Source organism: Rhinolophus sinicus, linkage group LG02 (assembly GCF_036562045.2).
Source record: "Rhinolophus sinicus isolate RSC01 linkage group LG02, ASM3656204v1, whole genome shotgun sequence".
Classification (NCBI taxonomy): domain Eukaryota; kingdom Metazoa; phylum Chordata; class Mammalia; order Chiroptera; family Rhinolophidae; genus Rhinolophus; species Rhinolophus sinicus.
This window is the reverse complement of record NC_133752.1, coordinates 1,077,631-1,093,815: the sequence shown is the minus strand read 5'-3', so window position 1 is coordinate 1,093,815 and position 16,185 is coordinate 1,077,631. Positions and strand designations below refer to the sequence as shown.

At 39.2% G+C, this 16,185-nt stretch overlaps 1 protein-coding gene across 1 annotated transcript in view; it reads left to right on the top strand.

Moving 5' to 3' along the window:
• Positions 1 to 16,185, top strand: part of HAUS3 (HAUS augmin like complex subunit 3) — a 141,624-nt gene that overhangs the window by 69,170 nt on the left and 56,269 nt on the right. The window contains exons 14-16 of the mRNA XM_074320283.1: positions 1,519 to 1,575; positions 2,414 to 2,467; positions 3,069 to 3,134. Of these exons, the coding sequence (XP_074176384.1) occupies positions 1,519 to 1,575; positions 2,414 to 2,467; positions 3,069 to 3,134 (177 nt within the window). The remainder of the gene's footprint in view (positions 1 to 1,518; positions 1,576 to 2,413; positions 2,468 to 3,068; positions 3,135 to 16,185) is intronic.

The following is a 16,185-nucleotide window of genomic DNA, read 5'->3' as shown; positions in this document are numbered from 1 at the left end:
CTTTACACCGTTTACAGAAATAAATTCCAAATGAATTGTATGTCTACATATAAAAGGCAAAACAATAGAGATTGTAGAAAATACCATAAGAGAATATCTTCAAGACCTTGAGGTAGAAAACTTTCTCAGGATACAAAATGCATCAACCATAAAGAAAGAGATTGATAAATTGGACAACAATAAAATTAAGAATCTGTTTATGAAAAGATACCATTTGAACAAGTAAAAAACAAGCCACAGATGGGTAGAAGATATTTGCAGTAAATATAACTGACTCAAGAAAACCCTGTCCAGACTAATGAATTCCTGCAAATCAAGAAGAAAAAGACAGTTTTTTAAATGGGCAAAAGACATGAATAGGAGGTTAATGTAGGAAGATATACAATTAGTCAACAAATATTTGAATTCTGTCCAACTTGACCAGTCACTGGGCAAATACATGTTGAAAGTACAGTGAGGCATCACATCCATTTACCAGAACGGCTAAATGAAGGCCTAAAATGGCGTGCGTTCTCAGAGGTGTGGAGCAGCTGGGCTTCCTGCCATGTGCTGCTCGCAGGGACATGGCCCACTCACTTCGTGGCACTGGCTGGTGTGCATGCTGCCGGTGACCCAGCAATCTCAGTCCTCTGTGTGTCCGTATTCACTAGTGTAGACATATGTTAACCAGAATCTGTGTGCCAGGACGGTCACAGCAGCACGCTCCAGAATAGCCCTCCTGGGGAAGCAACCCACATAGCCATCGATGGTGGATGGGTAAATAATTGGCCTGCGTTCAAACAACTGCATGCAGCATCCAAGTAAATAAAACAGTTTCACACAACGTGGATGAACCTTAAAACCGTAATGTTGCACAAAAGAAGCCACACAAGGAGGAACTGCCCTGTCGAACTGATGCAAAGTTCACAAACTGCTAAAAGGGGCCTCCACAGTGGAGGTCAAGGTGGTGGTTACCTCTGGGGGAGGGGCAGGGGTCTGCTGGGGAGCCTGGAATGTTCCATCTGGGCGAAGTACCCACGTGGGTTCATTTTGTGATAATTTAATAAACGGTGTTCTTATGATCTTGTACTTTGCTGCATGTTTTGACTCTGAAGTCAGTTTTAAAATCTCACATCAGGCCCCAGTGTTTCCCCCTGACTTTGTGCCCAGATAGTTGTCATTCAAGTGTTGGGTGTTTCTAAACTATCGAGTTACATGTTTTAGGCTTTTCCCTGTTTACTCTCCCACCTGGCATTTTATACTCCCTGGACTTAGATTTCACTAATCTAAACCTCAAGGGGAATCTTATTTCTAAGCTCATGTGAAGTGCTTCTAGCTCCCATGAGGACAACAAGGATTTTGTAAGGGATGAAGCTTAAGACACTCGATAAACTGAGTTTATTACGAACCTGCATTTTGGAAAATGTGTTCAAGGTAAACCATTGTCTTATTAGAACTTTCTCCAGATGAAAATAAGTGTTTGAAATGTTAAAGTGAAATGAAGGAATTACATTGGTGATATTTATTCTCATTTTTTAGTTAAACACTCTGAAGGACCTTCATCCATTACCCAAGATAATTTTGGAATATAGGCAGGTAAGCTCATTGTTTTCGTAGGTTGGGGATGAAGGGGGAGCATGTGGCACCTGCTCTGTTAATGGAAACCATTGATCACTGGAGCAGCCCTGACGCTCTGAAGGGTCACAGTCGGTTCTCACTGGCCTTGTGTTAGCCCTGCCTGCTTCTGCCCGACGTCACCAGCGGAAGAGAACTAATGAAAATTCTGAAGGAAGTGCCTGGTGTGACTTCAGTGTGATGTAGGCGTCCTCCAGACCAAGTTCAGAAGCCCCTCTGAAGAGCCCCCACCCTTCCCCTGGTGAAATTGCTCCGCAGCTGTGCTTTACCACCTTGTGTTAACAGCTGCTGATGGCCTGGCACGTCCGCTTTCCCCTCCTCAGCTACTTACATTCTCCCTGTTGTGTGCATCTTCTCCTGTCGCTCATACCATCGGCCTCTTATTTCCTGAACCTGAGCCCTGCTGCCTTTGCCGGGCTGGGCAGCTGTTAGAGAGCATAATGGTAGCCACTGACCTTGTTCCTTCAAGTAACAGAAGGATTGAAAGAGGACTAAAGGGGCCCCAGAGGTGACACTGGGGAACAGGTATCCGGAGCGCTCCACTTCTCTTTGCAACTTTTCTGTAAAAGGATTATTCCAGAATAAAAAATTCATTTAAAAAGGGGTAGGGTGACACTTTTCTCTGTGTCATTGTTATTTAATTCTGGGTACCACATGAGGTGCCTTCAGGGCCTGCTGGAGTCATCTGAGGTGACATCAGTGGTACATGCCTAGCTCTCTATGAAGCATGGCTTTGATGCTTGTTCCTATTTAAACACTTATAACAAAGAAAATGACTACTTTTGTCTTTGTGATTTAGGTTCACAAGATCAAGTCGACCTTTGTAGACGGACTACTCGCTTGCATGAAAAAGGTAACGGAAGCTAAAAAGTGTTTGGAGTACGGTTCACCCATGAGTTCAGATAGATGTAGGAGTCCTTTACATTTTAGTTAATGACGAAATAATGCAGTATTCTTGAAACTACGACCCAGGCTTTTGCTCTTACTCAGCCCTCTTTATAGAAGGCGCCCTTTTACCTCAGGACCTGGCGTCTGAGGCAGCTCTGACCTCGTGCTCATACATCATCACTGTGTCTTTTCGCTGCAGTCTCTGGAGGGAGAGCTTGTTCACTTCCTACGGGAGGAGCCTGCAGACAGGCCCTGTGTCTTGTCTGAGGCCCCAAGCCCCTGTCTCGGAGGCACAGCCCGCCCCGAGTCCACGCTGAGCCCCCATCCGACCCCCCATCCGACCCCTGTCCCCACGCACAGGATTTTAAAGTGACACAAAGACCCACACGTCCCATGCAGTGTCGTGGCTTAGGGGAGATCTGCGCCCCCCTCCCCATCACACGTCTGTTCTAACACCCACGGACGTCGGGAGTTTGGGGCCTGTGGGTGAAGAGAACTAGGGTCTGGCAGGATCCTGACTTCATAGCCCCGCCGGAGCTTCAGCTGCTTCTCTTGAACGAACGCAGGGCTGCATTTCCTCCACCTGGAATCAGACTGGAACGGTGACCGGAAGACTTTCGTCCCAGCGTCCGGTAAGTGAACGCTCGTCCTTAAACACCCATTTCCGGCCTCGGGGTCGAAGTTCTGCCTAGATGTGTTTACCTGTGCGCTTCGCGGTTCTAAGGGGGGACCCCATGCCGATAGAGTCTGGCCTTTCCTGTTTATTCGTTCAGCTGATACTTAGTTAGCCCCTACTATGTTTTGGGAACAGTGGGGGAACAGGACACATGCTCTGAACTGTCACGAACTGTCGAGTTAGGGAGGGCTTCTCCCCATCCAGGGAGTCTTGTACTCTGGTGCTAAGGGCGAAAGGGCACACCCGGTTCCCGTGCCCTTCTTCATTTTCAGATTTGTGCTGGACAGGTGGCTTCTGACTCTCAGAAATGTGCTGAAATATCTGATGCTCTGATGACGACCTCCATCTTGTTATTGTTCAAGACCACTGCTGACGAAAAAAGCTATCAATGCCCTTGCACTTGGGGTGCAACTTTAATAGCACTTAAAGCGATTGACTTTTTTATTATTAGTTTCAGGTGTACAAAACCTAATGATTAGACATTTACACCCCTCACAAAATGATACCCCCCAAGTCTACTCCCACTTTGATACTGTATATAGCTGTTACAGTACCATTGACTGTATTCCCTATGCTGTGCTTTACATCCTGTGACCATATACACTCAGATTATAGTTGACATTCAATATTATTTTATATTAGTTTCAGGTGTACAGTGCAGTGGTTAGGCATTTATACAATCTATAAAGTGATCCTCCAATAAGTCCAGTACCCATCTGACACCCTACATAGTCTTTACAACATTATTGATTAGATTCCCCATACTGTATTTTACATCCCCATGACTATTTTGTGATTACCAATTTGTGCTTTCTAATCTCTTCACCTTCCTCACCCATCCCCCTACCCTCTTCCCGTCAGACAACTATCAGTTTGTTCTCTGTAGCTATGAGTCTATTTCTGTTTTGTTTGCTCATTTATTCTGTTCTTTAGATTCCACATATGAGATCATGTAGTATTTGTCTTTCTCAATCTGACTTACTTCATTTAGCATAATATGCTCTAGGTTCATCCATGTTGTAAATGGTAAGATTTCATTCTTTTTTATGGCAGAGTAATATCCCATTGTATAAATGTACCACAATTTCATTATCCCATTGTTTATTGATGGGCATTTTGATTGTTTCCATATCTTGGCTATTGTAAATAGCACTGCAGTACATATAGAGGGGCATGTATTTTTTCAAATTATTGTTTTGGAATTCTTTGGATAAATACCCAGGAGTAGAATTGCTGTGTCATAAGGTAGTTCTATTTCTAATTTTCTGAGGAATTTCCATACTGTTTTCTATAGTGGCTGCACCAATTTACGAATCCCACCAATAGTGCACGAGGGTTCCCTTTTCTCCACATCCTCACCAATGCTTATTGTTTGTTGATTTATTATTGATGACCATTCTGCTCGGAGTGACCGGAGTGAGGTAGTAACTCACTGTGGTTTTTATTTGCATTTCTCTGATGATTAGTGATGTTGAGCATCTTTTCATATGTCTGTTGGCCATGTGTGTGTCTTCGTTGGAGAAATGTCTATTCAGATCCTTTGCCTATTTGTTAATTGGACTGTTTGCTTTTTTGGTGTTGAGTTGTGTGAGTTATAAATTTTGGATATTAACCCCTTATCAGATGTATCATTAGCGAATATCTGCTCTAATTCAGTAGGATGTCTTTTTGTTTTGTTGATGGTTTCCTTTGCTGTGAAAAAACTTTTAGTTTGATGTAGTCCCATTTGTTTATTTTTTCTTTGGTTTCCCTTGCCTGAGGGGATATATCAGTAAAAATATTACTAAGGATAATAGCTGTGAGTTTATTTCCTATATTTTCTTCTAGGAGTTTTATGGTTTTGGATCTTAGTCTTTAATCCATTTTGAATTTGTTCTTGTATATGGTGTAAGAAGGTAGTCCAGTTTCATTTTTTTGCATGAATTTGTCCAGTTTTCCCAGCACCATTTATTGAATAGGTTGTCTTTTCCCCGATGTAAATTCTTGCTTCCTTTGTCATAGATTAAAATGACCATATTAGCGTGGCTTTATTTCTGGTCTCTCTATTCTGTTCCATTGATCTATGTGTCTGTTTTTATGTCAATACCATGCTGTGATTACTTGTAGTATGATTTGATATCAGGTAGTGTGATACCTCCCACTTTGTTCTTATTTCTCAGGATTGCTTTGGCTATTCGGGGTCTTTTGTGGTTCCATGTAAATTTTAGGATTATTTGTTCTAGTTCTGTGAAAAATGCCATTGGTATTTTGATAGGGATTACATTGAATCTAAATATTGTTAAAGCAATTAACTTTTTAAATGGCTTTGTATTTTTGAATTAAAGATGACTCATTACTAATTTCTCCTTACTGGAGTTCCTTAAGAAAGGAAAAGAAATGTAAGAAGAAAAAAAAAAAAAACGCCTAATAAAAGTCATCTGTTATTCCACCATGCAGAATTAACTGTGGTTAAAATTTTGGTGTCTATCCTTCCAGACTTTTTGCTAAGCACTTGTATGTATAAAATACTAGTTTTCTACAGAAATTAAATTTTTATTTTATGCTCTTTAATTTTAAGATGTCTTGATACTATACATCAATATTGTTCTGAATCTAATTTAGATGGAAATATTTTAATTGTTTAAGTATATGAATTAAATATATGAATTATTTAAATATGCACTATATAACATGTACATATGAATGTGTGTTCATGGTAAAGAAATTCAGGTAATATGAAAGTTTATAGAATGAAAAACCTGTCCTCTTGCCCTTCCTTTTGTAATCTGCCTTTTCCCCCTCTCTGTTCGCGGCCCTCACTGCATCCTGCCGCTTCACCTGGGCCTTCACGTGTACTGTGTACCTGCGGCACACGAGCAGAGGGGGTGACTGCACCCGGGAGAGAGGCGCGGGGGTTGGGCAGACCCGCGCTGGCTGCGCCGGAGCTGTGGCTTTTCCGCGAAGGACGCCCTCCGCAGGCCTGTCGATTCAGCAGCTGTCTGTCGGTCCTGGAATCCGTGCTGGGAGGGTCTTGTTTGGTATCTCCTGCTTCAGGAGCTCTTCCGCGGTCTTTATCCTGGGCCTAGTATTAGTACTGGTACGAACGCTTCCTCGCAGCCTCGGGTTCATTTCTCCACCTGCTGTGCTCACAGAGCCCTTTCTCTTGGTTGAAGCTGCTGCTCACCTGGGAATTCTATGGGAAAACTCACTTTTGATGGAGGTCCTTGCTTTTCCCCACAGGGGTCCTAAGGTCCTGTTTTCTTTTCTGTTTCCAGATTAATCTCTTGTTCTGCTATCTTCTCTTCCAGAAATTTCTAATATCTCTGGTGTGTGGGTAGCACTCTTCGAGGTTTTCAGTGATGCTCTAGTTTTACTTCTTTATTTTTTGGTTATTTCAGTTGAATTTGTGGAAAGAGGAGATGCAAAGATAATGGGTGCATTGGACACCCCATTAACAGACAGTCTGCATCATCGTTTTAACAGCTGCTTTGTGCTGTACCTGATGTTGCCAGTTTTCATTGTTTCACACGGAGATGCTATATTTGGGGTACATTTTCCTGATGATGTATTTCCATAGCAGAAATTCCTAGAGGTGGGATTTCTGAGTCAAAGTATATGTGTAGTTTTAAAGCATCACTAAAGTTTCCTCCAAAAACAGTATTTTACATTCCCAACCAAACAATGCCTGAAATGCTTGGTCCCCTCCATCCTTGCCAATTGAAGGAGTCTGGTTTTGGTTACTGTTCCCTGGCTTGATTTTTAAATTTCTATTCCTTTAAAAATTGAGTTTGACTGTATAAGACAGTTATTCTTCTGTGAATTGTCTGTTCATGTCATTTGCCCATGTCTCTAGAGGATTTCATTTTTTCCTATAGGTAAAGAAAAGCTCCCATATAATAAAGATTAACCCTTTGCAAAATGTAGAATTCTTTTTCTCCATTTTTCTTTTGCCCTTTAATTTTTTAAATACAAATTCTGTTTGCCATACTTAAAATGGCTTTTTTATTATAAAAATAATATACAATAATTCTAAAGAATTCAAATAGATAAAAAAACAAAGTAAAAGTCACCTCAAACTCTACAGCCCTGCGATAACCATCGTTAACATTTTGGTGACCATCCTCTATTTTATCTCCTGATGCACGCGCAGGTACACATGTTTACGTGAGTGGGATGACATCACATGTGCTGTTTTTATTGTAGACACTCCCTCACCGCACCAGGTATCAGCCCCCTACCCTCAATCCCAGTGCCCATGGCAGCCTATGGTAGCATGCATGTTTCCTCCAGACTTATACTGTAATCTTCTACAGACCAATATGTATCTATACATATATGCATAGAGACATGGAATGACTTTGTCGTTAGTTATTTTCCAGAATTAGAATCTTATTTTTTGGCCTCTTGCTTTTTTTCTGTCAGCAGCCACTCGTGGGAGCTGTGCAGGTCACCTGACAGAGTCCCGTTCCACTCTTGTCTGTGTCCCCTGCCAGTCCTCCAGCCGCGGCTCCTCCGGCTGGCACGGGCTTCAGCCCAGGCCTTGCCCTCTCCCAGCATCTCCGCACTGAGCCTCACGCATGCGTCCTGTGTGTCTGTCAGTGCTTGTGTTTTGTGGAGAGATGCTCGGCTGTGGAATTACTAGTTCAAAGCATTTTATGTTTTTGCTTTGAATAGCTGTGCTTAGAGATGGGCTGTCAGCTCTTGGCACTGTCCTGTCAAGGGGGCCGTCCTGGTACCTGTGGTGACTTCCCTCTGTTGAAGTCCCTTATTGTTCCTGCTTTAGTGCCCTCTTAGATTGGCCTTCCTCGGCTCCAAGATTAGTACTTAGAGTCACCTCTGTTTTCTCATGGAACTTCTTTGCCTTCATCTGTTTCACATGTAAAACTTGAATCCAGCTGTCCGTAGATACTACGTAGGATACATGATGGTGCCGTAAGATGGCTAGAGCTTGAATTACAGTTTGTTGTTTAAAGCACACAAAATGCACCTGACTACTATTTTTAAAAACCAGATTATAACATTTCCAGAAAGCCAGTTTCCCACACACATGTGCCAAGAGAAAGTTATTGTTACCAGTTGACTGCTGAAGCTCTTACCACCCACTTTTGTGTTCTGCTTTGTGTTTATTTCTAATAATAGAAAAATGTAAAATGTTTTTGTCTTTGGTTGGCTTGCATCTTTCCCATATTTTGACATTTTAATGAAGGCATAACGGGTTATGGTTTATTTAATAACTGGGAGGGAATAGTTGATTCAATTGATTCAACTCCAGTCTCAGTAATAGATGTGATAAGTACATTGGAGTTTTTTTATAATAGTGTTTTAAAGTCTTTGTCAAATAATGCCAGTACCTGTATCATCTTGTCTTTGGTGTCTTTTGATTGTCTTTCGCCATGTGATTTGTGATTTTCCTGCTTCTTCATGTGTCCAGTAATCTTGGGCTGTATCCTACACATTTTGAATATTGGGTTATGATAGTCTGGGTCTTGTTTAGGGATCCCATTAAAATGTTCGTATTTTTGTTTCAGTAGGCAGTCAGCCTGGTTAGTTCGGGCTGCAACTTATGACCTGCCTCCATGAGCTGTGCTTCCAGTGTGCAGTTTTCAAAGCCTTTTGAGGCTCATGCAGATATTCCCAAATGATGGCCACCCAGTGGGCAGTCTGGGAATGGAGCCGTGGTCTCTGTCTGTTCAGTTCTCAAGTCTCGTGTGCCATTTAGGGCGCTATCTACACGTGTGCAGCTTCAAGCTGCTCCCAGTGGATTACAAACAGCTCTGCGACACCGTCTCTCCAAGCCCCTCCTTCTCCGTTGTTTCCATAGTTAATTTGTGGTTCTTTGCCACTCTGTTTTTTTGCTCTTCTAGCCAGAAATCTGAGGCTTCAGTATTCCTAGTCTGCTGCACACTTCATGCCACTGGCCCCTTATCTGGGACCACGTGGCAGGAGGACCAAGGTGAAGAAATGACTGAACTGCTTCTTCAGTCTGCCTGCTGCTATTCATTTATCAGGACCTCAGATTGCTGCCCTATGTATTCGGTCCCATTTTTGCAGCAGCATTCAGTACACCATGCTCACAGTATCTTACCAGGATTAGGAAACTCTACTTCAAGTTTTAACAGCTTTACTGAGGTATAATTGACATACAATACACTTCACATATTACAAGCAATTTAATAAGTTTTGATACATGTATATGACCATGAAACCATCACCACACTCAACATAATGAACTATTCATCACCCCAAAAGTATCCGTGTGCCCCTTTGTAATCTCTCCCTCCCCCACCCCAATCTTCACCATGTCCTCAGGCAACCACTGACTTGCTTTTTTGTCACTACAGATTAGTTTGCATTTTCTGGAAATTTGTATTATATAAGTGGGATTGCACAGTATGGAGTCTTTTGCATCTCGTTTCTTTTACTCAGCATTGTTTTGAGATTCAGCCATGTTGTTCTGTATTTCAGTAGTTCGTTCCTTTTTATTGCTGAATAGTACTCTGTTGAATCTACGTAACACAATTTGTTTATCAATTCGCCTGTTGATCGATATTTAGGTCGTTTCCAGTTTGGGGATCGTGTCCAGTGTGGGTCATTATTATGCACAGTCCTCTGTGGACATGTAGTTTCGGTTCTCTGAGTAAATACCAGAGTAGGACAGCCGGGTCAATGGTAGGTGTATGTTTCACTTTTTGAGAAACCGCCAAACTGTTTCCCAAAGCGGCTGCACCATTTGCCATCCCCATCGGCAGTGAGTGAGTTCCACTCCCTCCACATCCCCGCCCGCACTGGTGGCCAGTCTTTACTTTTAGCCATTCTCATAGATAGGGTTTTCATTGCCTAATGTTGAGCATCTTGCCGTGTGCTTGCCTGCCCTCCATTTTTCTTGTGCAGTGAAGCATCTAGTCAAATCTGAACTTTTTTAGGGACTGTTCGTCTTCTTATCACTGGATTTGGACAGTTTTCTATATTTTCTAGATACAAGTCCTTTCTCAGATAGATTGCCAATATTTTCTTCCAGTCTGTGGTATGTCTTTTCATTCTTTTGACACCATCTTTTGAAGAAGTTTTAAATTTTGACAAATTCTGATTCATCAACGTGTTCTTACATGTATATGGACCGTGCTTTTGGTGTTACAGCTCAGAAATCTTTGCTTAAACTAAGATCACAAAGATTGTATCCTGTTTTCTTCTAGAAGTTTTATAGTTTCTGGCTTTACATTTAGAGTTATGATCCATTTTGAATTGATTTTTATATATGGTGTGAAGCAAATATCTAAATTCATCTTCTTGTAAGTGGATATCCAGTTGTCTGAGTACCATTTGTTTTTTTGTGTGTTTTTTTTAAAGATTTTATTGGGGAATGTTGGGGAACAATGTGTTTCTCCAGGGCCCATCAGCTCCAAGTCATTGTCCTTCAGTCTAGCTGTGGAGGGCGCAGCTCAGCTCCCAAGTCCAGTCGCCATTTTCAATCTTTAGTTGCAGGGGGTGCAGCCCACCATCCCATGTGGGAATCGAACTGGCAACCCCGCTGTTCAGAGCTCACGCTCTAAGCCACTGAGCCATCCAGCCACCCTACTGGCAGCTCAGCGGCAGCTCATTGCCTTCAGTCTAGTTATGGAGGGCGCAGCTCACTGGCCCATGTGGGAATCGAACCAGCAACCCCGCTGTTCAGAGCTCCTGCTCTAACCAGCTGAGCCATCCGGCCAACCCCCCACCCCAGTACCATTTGTTGAAAAGAACATCCTTTCCCCACATTTAATTGCCTCAACACCTTTGTCAAAAAAGGAATGCACCATAAGTGCAAGGGTTTACTTCTTTCCTCTCAGTCTGTCCAGTTGGTCTGAATGTCTGTAGTGTCATGTCTTGATTATTGTAGCTTTCTGGTAAGTTTTTAAATTGGGGTGTGTAACTCCTCCAACATTATTCTTTCTTTTTTTTCCAAATGAAGGGATGTGTTCGCCATTCTGTGATGCATTTAGAGAAGTGTTTAAATACACAAATAACAAGGATGATTATAAAAATGTGTTGTACAAGCACGATGCTTTGAAAAGAGGGTATTGTCAGGGAGTGGATGTGATAGCTCTTCTGTGATGCATTCACAGAGGTGATGGTAAACGCTCGTAGTAGTGGTGTTTGTAAGTGTGGTACTTCCGTGCTACAAAGAGAAAAGTGTGTTTTTATTGAGATATAATTGACATATAACACATATTAGTTTCAGGTGTACAACATAATAATTTGATATATGCATAAATTGCAAAATGATCACTGGAGTAAGTCTAGTTAACATCCATCATCACACATAGTTACAATTTTTTTGTTTGTTTATGATAAGATCTTTTAAGGTCTACTCTTAGCAACTTTCAAATATACAAACAATATTATTAACTGTAGTCACCATTCCTTTCATTACATCTCTAGGACTTATTTATTTTATTTTGACCAGGAGTGTTTAACGCCTCTAACGCTGTTCTTTTTTAAAAAATAACTTGGTTATTCTGGGTCCTTCGTGTTTCCATGTGAATTTTATAATCAGCTTGTCAGTTTCTTCAAAAAAGTCTGCTGAGGATTGTGTTGGGATTACATTGAATCTAGAACTTGATTTAGGGAGATTGACATCTCAACAATATTTAGTCTTCCATCTCTTAAAAAGGGTATAGCTCTTCATTTATTTGGGTCTCATTTAATTTTTCTGAGCAAGCTTTTGTAGTTTTCAGAGTAGAGGTCTTTTTGAATACTTTGTCAGATTTATCTTAAATATTTCATATTTTTGATACTATTGTAAATTGTGTTGTTTCAATGCCCAGCTCTTCATTGCTACTGTATAGATATACAATTGATTTTTGTGTTTTGATTTTGCATCCTGCAACCTTAGTTCTAGTCATTCTTTTTGCAGATTCCATCTGGTTTTCTATGTAGATGATCATGTTATATGTGAATAAAGTTTGTTTCTTCCTTTCCAATATGGATTCCTTTGATTTCTTTTTCTTGCTGGGTTATACTGACCAGAGCCTTCTGTACTATGTTGAATAGAAGTGGTGAGAGCAGACATGTCATCTTGTTCTAGGTCTTAGGAAAAGCACTCAATTTCATTGGTAAAAATGCTGTTAGTTGTAGATTTTACGTAAGTACCTTTAACCAGGTTGAGGGAGTTCCCTTAAATAACAGTTTCCTGAGATTTTTTTATCTGGATATTGGATTTTGTCAAATTCTGTTTTGTATCTATTGAGATGATCATATGGTTTTTCTTTAAATTTGTTAGATTAGTGGTAGATTTTTCAAATGTTAAACCAACTCTGCATTCTTAGAATAAAGCCCATTTGGTCTTGATGTAGTACCCTTTATATATACCAGAGGTGCCAAAAACTACACATTTTAAGAAATGATATCTATGTATTACTTTTCAAAGTTGAATTATGGTAGCAATGGTATGGTATGACGTTCGCTCAAAAGAATGGTGTTAATCAAATGAATGGTAGCGTTATTCATTGTACTACGATTTTAATACAGTTTTTTCCTTTCTTAAAATGTGTATACATTTTTTTTGGCACCCTCTGTATATACATAGTTGGATTAAATTTGCTAAAACTTTGTTTAGAATCTTTGCGTCTATTTCCTAATGATGGATATTGGTTAGTTTTCTTTTATTGTAATGTCTTTGGTCTTGGTATCAGGATAGTACTAAATTCAAACAAGGAATTGGAAGTATTCCCCCTTCTTCAAGTTTCTGGAAGAATTTGTATATAATTATTTTTATTTCCTCCTTGATTAATAGAATTCACTAGTAAAGCCATCTGAGCTTGGAGGCTTCTTTGTGGGAAGGTAGTTAACTACAAATTAAACTTCTTTAATAGACATAGGGCTATTCAGGTTATCTGTTTCTTCTTGAGTGAAGCTTGATAGTTTGTCTTTCAAGAAATTTGTACATTTCATCTAAATTGTTAATTTATTGGCATAAAGTTGTTCATAGCAATCCCTTATTCTTTTCAATACTGTGGTGATGTCACCTCTCTCATTCCTAACATGGGTAATTTGTGTCTTCTCACTTTTTTCCCCACGATCCGGTTTTGGTTTCATTGATTTTATCTATTGTTTTTGTTCTTTATTTCATTGATTTATGCTTTGATGTTTATCATTCTCTTTCTTCTGCTTACTTTGGGTTTAATTTGCTCTCCCTTTTCTAGTTTCTTAAGGTAGAAACTGAGTTTATTGATTTGAAACATTTCTTCCTTCCTGATATAGGCATTTGCTGCTATAAATTTGCCCCTGCTTTCTGGAACTCAGTAAATTCTGATATATTGTATTTTCATTTTCATTCAGTTCAAAAAACTTTCTAGTAACACTTTCTATGTCTTCTTTGACCCATGGGTTATTTAGAAGTTTATTTAGTTTCCAAATATCTTTCTATTACTGATTTCTAATTTTATTTCACTGTGGTCAAAGGATATACTTTGCATGATTTGAATCCTTGTAAATTTATTCAGACTTGCTTTATGGCCCGTCTTGGTAACTGTTCCGTGTGCACTTGAAAGAATGTGCTGTTATTGTAGGGTGGAATGTTCTATAAATACCAATTAATCAATTTGTTTGATAGTGTTGATAGCGATTTGTTGTTAGGGTTTGTTGTGTCCTCCTGAGGAATTTACCCTTTTATTTCTAGGAAATAACCTTTTTTAAATCCCTGGTAATATTATTTGCTCTGAAATCTATTTTGTCTAATACAAAATATTAGTTTAAAATAATAAAATACATTTAAAATTTTATAAATAATAAAATTAATCAAAATATTATCTAATATTAATGTTAAAATAGCCACTGTGTTTTCTTTTGACTAGTGTTAGCATGGCATTTTTCATCCTTTTACTCTTAAACTATTTGTCTCTTCATATATAAAGTACATTTACTGTAGGAAGCATATAATTGGTCTTGGTTTTTGTCTATTCTGACAGTATCTGCCTTTTAATTGGGCTATTTAGTGCATTTACACTTTATGTGATTATTCATAGGATAAGATTGAAGTCAATTATCTTGCTATTTGTTTTCTAATTGTTTTCCCAATTGTTCTTTGGTCCCCTTTTCTTCTGTTTCTCCCTTCTTTTGGATTCATTGAGTTTTTAATGATTCTCTTTTATCTTTCTTACATAGTAGCTATAACTCTATGTTTCATTATTTTAGTGGTTAATTTAGAGTTTACAGTGTACATCTTTAATTTATTACAGCCTATCTTCAAGCAACGTTATATCATTCCACATATGGTATAAGAACCTTACAACAGCATAATTCCATTTCTCTTCTCCTGGCCTTTATGCTATTATTAATATATATTTTAAGTTATAAATTCCACAGTATATTTTTTATTAACTAGACCATGCTCTTTTAAACAGATTTAAATACTAAAAGTCCTGAATATTTACCCATGCAGTTACCATTTCCTTGTGTATATCCAGATTTCTACTTGGCATCATTTTCCTTCTGCCTAAAGGACACCCTTTAACATTTCTTGTAGAGTGGGTCTGTTGTATGTCTGAAAATTATTTCACCTTTGTTCTTGAAAGTTATTTTTGTGAGGCATAAAATTCTCGGTTGAAAGTTTTTTCTTGCAGCACTTTGAAGATGTTACTTTACTCCCTTCTCATTGTTTCTGACAAGAAATCTACTGTCATCATTATCTCTGTTTCTCTACATGTAATGTGTCTTTTATTCTGGCTGTTATTAGATTTTTCTTATAATCACTGGTTTTGAGAAATTTGATTATGATGTGCCTTGGGGTAATTCTTTTCATGTTTTTTTAGATCTGTGGGTTTATAATTTTTTTATCAAATCTGGAAAATTATTGGCAATTTTTATTCACGTATTTGTTATGTTCCTCCTTCTCTCTCCTCTCCCTTGGGAACTGCACTTATAATTGCATATGTTAGGTCAATTGAATTTATCCCATAGCTCACTGAAACTCATTTTTCTTCTTTTCCTTGGATTTTTTTTTTCTGTTTCAATTTGAATAGTTTCTATTACTGTGTCCTGTAGTTCACTAATCTTTTCTCTTGTCATGTCAAATCTGATATTAATCCCACTGAGTATATTTATAGTTTTTTATTTCTAGAAATTCAGTTGGGATCTTTTTTTATGCCATCCATGTCTCTACTTAATTTTTTCATTATTTTGGATGCAGTTATACTGTTTTCTGTTTTAATGTTCTTGTCTGTAATTTCAACATCTCTGTCCATTATAGATTAGTTTCAGTAGATGGTTATCCTCATTACAAGTCTATTTTCCTTCTTTTTTGTACCTGGTAATCTTTGTTTGGATTCTAAACATTGTAGATTTTAAATTGTTTTGGGTGTGGACCTTTTTGCATTCCTGTAAATATTCCTGAGCTTTGTTCTGGGATGAGTTAAGTTATTTGGACACAGTTTATTGCTTTCTGGTCTTGCTTTTATCATGTGTGAGGCAGGTCCGTAGAGGTGCTTCATCTAAGGCTAGCTAATTATTCCCCACTCCTGAGGAAAGACCTTCATGAGTATTCTACCTATTGTCCCATGAATTATGAGTTTTCCAAGAATGACTTATGGGAACAGGAACTATTCCTGGCCCTATATGAGTGTCCTGCACTATTTTCTAATCGCTTTGGATGGGTTTTCCCCTGCCTTTGGTGGTTTCCTCACATGCATGCACTGATCAGTTCTCTGCTGGGCTTAAGAAAGGGATAGTTGTATAGGTTATCTGTCTTTTCCTCAATATTTGGATGGGAGTACTTTCTTTTCAACTGTATACATCCCAAGTGGAAGTAGAAGCTCCCATCTGATACTTTTTACTCCTACTGAAACCCTGCGTTCTTTATGTTCTGTTAGCGTTGAACAGTTCATGAATTAATATTTGATTTATCAGAACCGTGTTCTAGTGACCTCCTAGATATTCCCTGCACTGTCCCTATCGTGGTGCTTATTACAGTGTGTTTTAGCCTCCTGTTTGCCTCAGTGGACTGTAAATTCCATGAGAACAGGGACCCTTTCTGCCTGCTTCACAGGCATATC